This window comes from Lytechinus pictus, chromosome 7 (genome assembly GCF_037042905.1).
Source record: "Lytechinus pictus isolate F3 Inbred chromosome 7, Lp3.0, whole genome shotgun sequence".
Lineage (NCBI taxonomy): Eukaryota > Metazoa > Echinodermata > Echinoidea > Temnopleuroida > Toxopneustidae > Lytechinus > Lytechinus pictus.
Genome location: NC_087251.1, coordinates 36618121 through 36629277, shown reverse-complemented (window position 1 = coordinate 36629277; position 11157 = coordinate 36618121). Strand labels below are relative to the sequence as shown.

The 11157-nt window shown below is 36.3% G+C and overlaps 1 protein-coding gene across 1 annotated transcript; it reads left to right on the top strand.

The window, feature by feature from the left end:
- The first annotated feature begins 856 nt into the window (after positions 1-856).
- LOC129264443 (hydroxyacyl-thioester dehydratase type 2, mitochondrial-like) lies at positions 857-5781 on the top strand. Its single transcript, XM_054902322.2, has 4 exons — positions 857-1218; positions 1910-1992; positions 2588-2688; positions 3604-5781. Exons 1-4 carry the CDS (start codon positions 962-964, stop codon positions 3685-3687), a joined length of 525 nt encoding a protein of 174 aa, XP_054758297.2. The 5' UTR covers positions 857-961; the 3' UTR covers positions 3688-5781.
- Positions 5782-11157: the final 5376 nt, after the last annotated feature.

The window sequence follows — 11157 nt, the reverse complement described above, 5'->3', positions numbered from 1 at the left end:
AACTCATTTTGCAACTACACAAGGAAAAATTTATTGTTTTCTTTGAATTGATATTTATTGTCACTAGAGTTTAATGAATCAGTATTTTTAGTCAGTAATTTGTGGAATATAGTAATTAATCAATTCAAAATTTCATCATCAATACGTTTTACAAGTTAAACAATTCATACCTAATTGAATAATTATTTTCAATCTATTCAATCTTTCCGATTTATGTGAACCATCTATATGGACTCAACGAATATATCTATTTTAAACAAAATTCCGGATATTCTCTGTGTTTGTTGATTAATTCTTTTTTTAGTGTATGTGACAGTTCGCTGATCGTCTCTGGGTATAGCAATCAATATCAAATTATAAAATTCTACTTCATACTGACGCTAAACATCTCTCGTTGTTGAAATACTTATCCATATATCCTGTAAATAAGTATTTGAAAGATTTGATTTTCCTTTGAAGGTTAAATTTCGTCAAGAATGAGAAAATATATATAAAAATTGATTTTCCCAATTTTCTTTTATTATTAAATCGAGATTCATTTTATAGTCACACTTTATTTCTGGACGCCTTGTTTTCATGAACTTAGTTTCCATCACAAGTATATCAATCAGAACTCTAGTCTATATCGAACATTTTCCTTTATGATGGACTGTACCCTGTACGAGTATCTTTGTTTGCAATTTCACAGGGGCATTTCCATCTACACACATAAACAAAAGCCGTTCTTCTACTTATTTAGTGGGAATCTCTCTTCGTTTATCATATCTCTGTATTTCTCACATTAACTCATCATTCCAACCATTGATTATAATTGATCGGCGTCGGAACGGGAATTCCCCTTAGAATTCACGGAATCAGTCAACAGAGGGCAGTCTGCGCAGAAACGAGTTGTGTCTGCAATCTGAGTTCGAGCCGGATTAAATTGAGGTTTTCTGCGTTAATTTAGTCTTTTATAGGGAACATGTCTCATCTTCTCCACCCTTTCAAATCTATCCAAAGATGCAGTATCATGTTTTCAAGAATGTACGCGTCAGGATCAAGTGTCTTGCTGTGGTTTCAAAAGGGAGATAAAGCCGCTCTCTCCAGGACGTTTAGCGGAGAAGAGGTGCGTCTCTTCGCCGAACTCTCGGGCGACACAAATCCTCTGCATACCGATGAAGAATATGCTGCTAAGACGAGATTTGGCAGGACTGTCGTTCATGGAGTTTTGTTGAATGGGTAATGATCGATTTATGTCTTATGCTCTCTAGCAAGTCTGATGCTAGCCAGCCGTATAATTTTTATTATTTGTGAAATTTTGATAGTGCAAATTTAATAAAGAAGTTGGGATTAGATCTTGACAAAAAAATCTGTGTCAATTCTATCTGATACTTCATTGTCTAACGAGTAACGTTATTAGCATTTGTGGGGTTGTTTTCCATAGAACAAAGGTGGTTTTGAAAACCCACGGTTGAATCGAATCCATGGTTTATGCAGATTTCCTGTATAATTTACGCTCAATTTAGTGCGTATTGGGCACATGTATAAAAAATATCCGATGCTGATGCGCGCTTTTGTCACAGTGCACCAAATTGACGCCTGTTACCATGGTTAGATACGCTATTTTATTCATGAGTCCACTGGAGAGTTGACTCATTAATTCAAAACAGCTAGTGGACTCGTGAATAAAATAACGTGGATAACTACGGCAACAGATTTCAATTAGGCACACTGGGACAAAAGCACCCATCAGCATTGGACATTTTTTTATATACGTGGTAAAATAAGCGTAATTTATATAGGAAATGTGCATAAACCATGGACTCAACAATGAGTTTTCAAAACCATCTTTGTGAAATTGGGCCAATAAGATGAGCCGCATCTTAAATTTCTGAAATTAATCTCACTCTTATCTTGTTCTTGATCATAGTTTGGCATCTGCTGTAATGGGAACCAAACTACCTGGACCTGGAACCATTGTCATATCTCATTCTACTGAATTTCCAAAACCATGTGAGTAACACTGTTCATGCTGCAGTCACATTTCCCCTGCGATGCCCGCACAGCGAGTTGCCAACAGCAATTTTATGTCATTCGATACCTTGTACAAAATATCACAAGTTTATTGCTAAAAGGCTGTTTTTGACTTGCTGTACGGCCATGAAATGGCACTTCACCATTAAAAAGCAATTTGGTGTGAGTTCAGATTTTGTTGGTTTTGATTTTCAGCTTAATTTCAGCTTATTTTTGCTTTCCTCTGTACAAAAAGTATGGGAGCTCTTTCAGACTTTTCAACACTCTTCAGCTTTTCAGATCTTTTTATTTGTGACCACTCACCTTCCTGTAAAACTCAATTCAGATAAACATTTAATATCTTGCTTCCAATCTAATATGTATGATAATTCTTTTTACAAAGTATACATGAGGGAATACATGTAGGGGAAAGGACATAGAGGGAAGTACAGACTTAACTGTGACGTATTTCACAAAGCTCTTATTTTCTCATTGTTTTATGAAATAAGAAAATTGATTTAAAGTAGCAATGTAGCATATTTTCATTTTTTGAATTGTCCTTAGTCCTAAGTTACTTTTCATGTTTTCATTATAGTATTCATTGGTGAGGAGGTCATCGCTGAGGTGGAAATCACAGACGTCAGGAGCTTATTAGTGAATTGCGCCATCACTTGTCGAGTTCCTGAAAGGGATGAGGTAGGCTGTGACACACATGTCTGGGGAGTCTTTCATGAAACAAGTAGTCAGTGACTAATTTTCCACTAACTGATTTGCTCTGAGCCAATCAGATGCAAGAATTGGGGTAGCTTATAACAATTGTCTGCTTTCTGAAATGCTTCCCTGATGTGATTTTGAGATTATATTGGATAGGACATTAAAGTGAATATGTAGATATGGGAATTATGGGTCAGAAAGATAAAAGAGTCATGGTTGTACAGACCTGCCAACCAGTACGTTTTTGGCGTATTTAGTGCGTTTTTGCAACCAAATACGGCAGTATTTTTTTTTTGAACAAAATCGTAATTTATTGAAAAAAATCATCTCTATATGTCTCTATTTCATAAAACTTACACAAATATGATTATTAGATCAAAGTAATTTCAGGTAACTTTAAAAAAAAAAATCATTTTGTTAAAACCAGGATGAGATATACACATGTTTCAATGTTTTGTTTTTTTTCATCTGCAAGAGCAGTGCGCATTTTAGCTTGCATGCAGCTTGAGCGCCGCGATGAGCGAGTGCGCCACGCATTTTATTATGAAATACTCTTTTTTGGGAAAAATAGTTTTTTTTATCACAGAATACAGTTTTTCATTCCCAGAGGTTGGCAGGTCTGGTTGTAGTGATGAGAAGTAAAAGGCCAATAATAATTCCATTTATTTAAGGCAGCTACTATATGCATGTATTCTACTGGACAGTAGCGTAATGAGCCAAAAATTTTGATGGGGCCAGACGTTGAGGATGGGGCAAAATTTCTAAAAACTGCGAGCGAAAAAAAACCGATAATAATAATAATATTAAAAACAATGACAATGACGGTAATAATAATGATAATATTATGCAACAATTACATTGGACTTAACTCATTAATTTCTTAATATTCTATTTCAGATTGTGATGACTGGAACAGCTACACTACTTGCACCCAAATCAGCCAGGAGGAAGAAACTCAACCCAAATTCAGAAGAAACGTGATGCAAAATTTTCAACTGTGAATGGAGGATTTGCAAAATAAGGAAGACTGTTATATGATGCTGTGAACTGAACATTGAGGCATGCTCACATAATCCAGCTGACAATTGAAGTAAATAACGGATTCAGCAAATAAGTGCAAATAAAGCTAGTGCACTGTTTCTTCTATTTCAGGAATAATATACAAATAGCGAATAGGCATGAGTGCGATGGTGCGAGATTTCGCATGAGGTGAAAGAAAGATGCTCTATTCAATGAGGCGTGATGCGAAATCTCGCACCATTTGCACGAATAAGAATATTCGCTATTTGTGTTGTACAACGCCTCGGAATTTAGCGAAAATATGAAAAAACAAAGAGTTTATCCCTATAGTAATCTATGAAAAGGGAGCAAAAATACCGAAAGCAGAAAGCGAAATCCCACTAGCGCACATGACCTTGGGCAGCCTTGTGCATTTAACCAGCTGGCTTATACGCGTATTGTTCATTTTTACCGAGCGCAATGAATTAAATCGTATTGTGACGTCACCTAAAGCCGTGCAACGGTACATTTTGGATGGTACGTCTTTTGTGCAACGGTACGAATGTTTGACATTCAGCCTCCCATTTGCTCGCGTACAACAAGCTAAGTAGGCGTTGTACAATAATAATAATACTCTGCTTTTATATAGTGCTTAATACATCAGAACAATGTCTCTAAGTGCTTTACAGATATATTATTACCCCGGTCATCTGATCCTTTGCATGCCCCTACACAGTATATGCACATTCTCCACTCCCTGGGGAGCATTCCAACAAGAGTTCCAAGACTCAATAGCTAGGCATACTACATAGGCTTTCGCATCCTACCGGTACCCATTTAACACCTGGATGGAGAGTCGCGGAGTGTGGATTGACGCCTTGCCAAAGGATGCTAGGTGCCGCGGGGTTCAAACACACGACCCTTTGATCTTAAGGCGAGAATCAGAACTGCTACACCATGATGCTTCCACGGTAAATAGGAATAGTCGGAACAGAAAATTAATTCAGTATTAGGAATATCACTATGTGAAATCATAACATCAAAGAATCACCAAGCCTTAATTCTTTCAAATATAAGTTAAACAAATTTCTCCAAGATAATCATTGAATTTAACTCTTCATCACTCAAAATCTTGTATTTTTTAAAAATCAAACGTGATTATCATGTCACGTACACTTTTCCATCTCTTTCGTTTTCCTGTTGATCAGCGAGGTCCGTCTGTGAGTGCTGGGGCTGGATTCTGGAGACCTTTAATCTCTCTTTTTCTTATTTCTTTTCTATTTTAATTTCCCCTATTTCCTTTTAATTTAACTGGTTCATGCTCAAGTTGTTATTTTGATTTTTATATGCTATGCAACTACAAGAATATTTATTAGGAGGCTGCACTCTACAAGCTCCGCTTTTTAGCAGCCTCCTCCATTTCCAACCTGATATGTAATAATCTTGAATATAATTTTTGTACAGGGATACTTGAAATATGTTTTGTTATTTATATGTCAAAATGTACAAAACAAACTGTAATTGTTGAAAATGGAAATAAACGAAATGAAAATGAAATGAAAATGAAATCCAGATCTTCTGATTTCTGTGTACAGGAAACTTATTGTCACTAGGCATTTACAAGTTCTTGTTAATATTAGCTACTGAAATCCGGATCATAAACCACAAATTGGGTGAAGGATGTGATCTGAAATATAATATTTAAAAGTAACATATACAATAAAAATTAAATTCTAAAAAAGATTGTAAAACAATCAATAGATGAAACAATATAACAGCCACTACTTCTGTAAGATGGGAATATTAAAATGAAAGATAACTATATTTCTTATCATTGAACCTTTACCAATTGTTCAGATAGGCCTTCAATAATGTACTCATTATTTTCATTTTTACTATTCATGAAAAAATGAATAAACAACTCTACTGAGAGGGATTTGTTTCACATTTAGCTCCTAAAATCTTGGATCTTTCAACCAAGCCTCAGACTACAGGCCAGTGAATTTACAAAATTCTGTGTCCCACCTGTACTGAAAATATTGCTAATTGAATATGAAAAACAAAATCACAGAAGCCACTTGTTCAGTCCTGTGATCTAGTAATTTGTTGTCATGTTGGAGATTTGTATATTGGTCTAAATTTGATTTGATGGATGATGATGATGATGATGATGTTGATGATAATGATGTCAGTGTCATTGACAGTCATGATGGTAATGCTGATGGTCATGACAGTGAGTGATTTCAAGTTTAGTGATGACCTATTGGGTTGGTGTTTGGTCAATTTTTACAAGAGTATAACGCCAAACATAAAATGAAGATGGTCCTGAAAAGTCACTCACTAGTTTTTGAGATGTCAATAATGTGATCTGGATCAGTTTTACAAACTCAGAATAGATTTTGGAGCTTGGGGAAGCAATCCAAATTCCAACACCAATGCCAACACCGGACTTGAAATCACCCAGTGATGATGATGATGATGACTGTGATGCTGATATTGACAGTTGTGAAAATGTTGATTGTGATGTTGATGGTAGTGATGATGATGACGATAAAGATGATGATAGTAGTGATGACAGTAATTATGCTTAACCATTTATGATGATGATAATGGTGATGCTGATGATGGTAGTGATGATGACAGTGATTATGCTGGTGATGATGATTATGTCTTAGTCACGATGATGATTGACCCAGTGGCATACCTAGAAAACATCGTCAAGAGAGGCAAAAATTATATGACACGCCCCACCCCCTTAAAAAAAGTAGGGTCGTCACCATTTCTGGTGCACTTTCCCATCTTTCATTTTCTAACAAATGGGGGAAAAAGTTTATCAAAGTTATTTTCTCTAATTAATATAAAGTGATATTTGAGGGATTTTTCTGAGATGTGCCCCAAGTCCACTCTAAACTGGTTAGCACAGGTTGAAAACGGCATTCCGGGATGAACGAGCACTTAAACAATCACATTTTAAAATAAAATCATGAAGAAACCCCTTGCTATATTCTCTAATAAGTGACCTTTTTCTGAAAAGTGCCCCGAAACCCCCTCTTAACATTAAGAAGGGATTCAGCTTTGAACATGGGTTTAGGAAGCCCGAATACCATTTCAATCACTCTTCTTGAACCGGCAGTTAAAAGTTACCATAAAAATGCTGCACCCAAACCGACATGGGGAGCGTTTTATGATACAAATAATCATTGACTTTTATTAACAATTTTACTCTTAGCCAATCAGATGCAAGGATTTCTGTAGCTTATAAAAGTAGTCTGCGAAGATCAGTGACATTTTTTTAATGAAATGGTCCCATCATACGAAGAGTTTCGATATATTCATAACAAACTCAAATTTTAATTGATCTGATATTGTATAGTAAATAGATCAGTCGCACTTTGAATTCGATTTTGAATGTGTCGCAACTCTTCGTAAGACGGAGCCCATCGGGTCTCTATTTTACAATCATAATTTCCTCATTTTTAGAAAGATTGACACAAGAATTGATAGCACCATGCAATGATGAGCCGCAGCGTCCTTCTGGGTGGTGATAGACCCCGGCAGCTTCCCCCTACTGGTGGATAAACAATGGTACCGAGTATGGGGGTTGACCTTCTGTGTTTAGAGAGTTAATTGTCTTGGAATAACAAAGTAGTTTGCATTTATGGAAGGCCTGTAGAGAATCTCATTAACCCTACACACCCCAAGCGAGATGTGGGAGGGTTTAAAGGGATTGATAGGAAATTGTGATTTGGGATGGCTTGCAGACAGGCTGGAGAGGATGTTTATTTCATATTTCTGTTACGATGATGCTTAATTCTTCTATCATAGTCTATGTTTTTAATCATGTTAGTGAAAACAAGGTGATTTTATTGTGTGTTTGAGAATTGCATTTGGACATCATGACTTTCCCTTCACTTAGATTATTTTTCCCGTCTTTCAAAATAGTCATAATCCATTCTAATATACTGGATTGAAATTAAACAATCCAGAGACACACCCTAGCATTCTGATTCGGTTCAAGGGAAGGGGCTGCCCCATCCCTAAAAAAATATAAAAACAGTAGGATTTTGTTCTGGTTAAATCATTGTATCATACTTCTAACACCATTTTATGCTGCTTGTCAAGGAAAAAAAATGGACCCTCTTTTCGAGTAAATCCTCGTTCTGCTGCCCCCCAACAAAAATAAATCGCCCGTCCCCATTTTTTCTCCCACGACTGCTTGATACTTTATTTCATACCTCTCTTTATCCAGAAGAAAAAAAAATGTTCATTTTCCCTATTCCCTTTTGTATTAACGACGGACGAGCCTATAATGCAACCCTATAAATTTCAGCTGGAGTAATGTCAGAATGTAATGGTCTCTCTGCGGGAAGATAATAGCGCATCATCCTGAGATTGTCGATACCAATTTGTAGGAGCGTTGGTGAACATTTTCTATCCTTCAAGATGAATTGAGGTTTAAAGCACTGTAGTTTTCGTCAGCAAAAACTGAAGGGCTTGCAAAGAAAGTGCACGTCGGAACATTTTCAAATTTTATGCAAGTTAAATTAAGCGAATTTTCCAGACAATCGAAATGTTTGCTCGAGACTTTCCGCCCATAACAACAAGGAATACAGAGGTCTACTATGCATTTGAACTTGATACCAAGTACTGTTTTCCAGTTAGTACTAACTATAATTAAAGGCATGCATGGCTACAAAGTTCGTATCGACAAGTATTATGGTCAGTTCAAAGCAATTCGCTGCCCGGATCCATCTATTTGTTGATGGGGGCTAGGGGAAACGCCACACGTACGGACCGGGGCACTCCCTGCGATTTCCCGAGAAGTGGACAAAATCATGACAAAAGAGGAAGAAAAGGAAAGAAGGGTTTGAAACATAGATGTCCTTAATCTTTTAAACCAGTATTTGATTGGATTTTGGGGAAATTTCCCCCCATTTTTCGGGCTTATTATATACCCTTCTCCCTATCAAAATACCCTGACGCCGCCCCTGATAATTAGCTCATGATAAAGATATGGGTGTAATAAAGAGCGATGTTGTGAATGAGGGATATCCTAATACGATTGGTATACTACCGCTTCACCTAGCATGTCATCATCCTCTGAAGATACCTTAATTTTCCAATTTGGCTGTTAGGACAACCATATATTTGCCTTTGTACAGCTTCCCGAATTAAGTGACATTTCGTCTCTGTTTTTTGTCAAACAAAATGGGGTTACAATAATATATTTGGGTGGTCTTTATCCAGTCCTGAATAGCAATAACTTTTGGTTTTTCCATGGAGTTTCAAAGACGATTTAAAACAAAACAGACTATGAAATCACACTATTGCTTTACATTGAACTATATGGTTCTAAAAGTAATTAAATCACTTTGATGTTTTATGACAATGTCTTCTTTTTTCATATGTTACAAAAATTACAATACGCGAAGAAATTTTTCACAGGTTAAAATATGCAATTGGAGGTGATAAAAAAGAAAGAGGTGAAGGAGAAAAAAGTTCGCATCATAACTTGAGGATTACGATACCTATTTTTGTTTAACAAAGCTAAAAATTACTTAATCTTCGCCTTTTATGACGATACCCCCCCCCCCGGTCCATCCTCAAATGACTTTGGCTCTTTGGGCAGCTAATCAGAAAAAAAAATATGATGAACATTTTTGCCGCCCCCGGTGGACAATCCAGGATCCGCCCCTGCATAGCGATGTACTACGAGGTGACGGGTGGTCATCAATTTTCATTCTCAACAACTTTGTAAGGCCAAATATACATTTCCCTCCTTGTTCCACATTTCTCTTTTTATTGGTGTTATTTTACTAGCAAATCCACTGATTTTACATGCTGCGACGCGAAGCCACAAGAGTTTGCAGTTTCACTTTCGGAAATGACTTTTGCAATTACGTCTAAAGAACCCGACAGAACTGGGACCACTCCACGAGGAAAGAATGCAGAATGCATTGCAACCACCATAAAGCACAATCAGACGGTAATAGAAATGCAACTGGCGATTAGATTTACTATAAATATGGAAGCTTGAAACAAGGTAATATTCATAATTCTTTTCAGGTTTCAAAAATATACTGATTTGCGCCAATTAAGACTATACCTTATTCCAAGCTTCTATCATGAAGGGCCGGCTTTTATCAGGGCCCTGTGAACGATTATTTTAATGGGGGTGCTGATGTAAATTTGAAAAGTTTTGAAAAAATTTGAATAAAAAAGTTTTCGCTACAAAATGGAGGTCAAATTCGTCGACTGTCAACTCGTCCACTCACCACATATAGTCTACCTCCATTTAGTCTTATGCCTTTCCGTCCATCAACATTTCGTCTAACAACCATTTGGTCCAATAACCAGTTGGTCTAATATCCGTTTTATTTTCATTCATTTTGCCCAATTAACACTTAGTCTAATTAGACCAAATGGTATATGGACTAAATGGCTATTGGACAAATTGGCATTGGACCAAATGAAAATAAACAAATGAATGAGTCTTTTCATATTCAAATTACATTCTTTCGAGTAAACAGATTTCCGTTCCGTTCCGCTTGCCCGACTTAACATTCTCACTCTTGCCGTACAATTTTATAATCAACATTCACCAACCATGAAAGCAAATTAACCTCATCAATGGGGCATATTCTATCTCTACCCCACAAATGCTTGTTCTGTAAAAGAGCCATAGAACACTGAATGATACAGTATGATGATATAGAGAAAAGGCCTACTTATCAAACGTATAACAATTGGGGTAAAATCGCTACGTATCATAATTATATACATCATGCGAAATAATATTAATGAGAGTTTTACAAATGTCATAATTGTACCTTACCTCTTATACTTGAACTGCCACGATATCATCTGTCCCGTGTCTCCATTTTCATAGCAGAGGATATACATTTTTTTTGTAACTGAGATCGGCTGTCTATTTCATGTCATTTTCATCTGTCTTCATCGAATAACATCATTGACAATTGTAGCATTCTCCATTTCACTTGCTTCCACCAAAGACCCTAATCATTATAGGGTCCCAAAACGTCTAAGCTATAGTACCTTACTCGATCCTTGCATAATCCATTGAACACAATCAATTGAAAGATCTTTTGTTCTTTATTCAAACCACATACACACACCCCATGCACCTCCCATTATGTCCACCGTCATGAGTTACACTGAATGCGTATCATGCATGACATGTTTTTTTTTAAAGATTTCTCCTTGTCCATTCTCAAACCTCCACAGAGGCCAACGATAGCAACAAGTAATAATAAACTATTTTGATTCCGATGATTTCATTTTGATAATCTTATAAATTCTAAATGATTCGGACTAATACATGTATATTTCTTTCCTGCAAGTATTCGTTGAAGTTAATTAAGTATTTGCAGAGTTTTCAGAATGCCAAGAACATCATTTGTTAAAAAAAAAGTATGCATACTTATGACATGT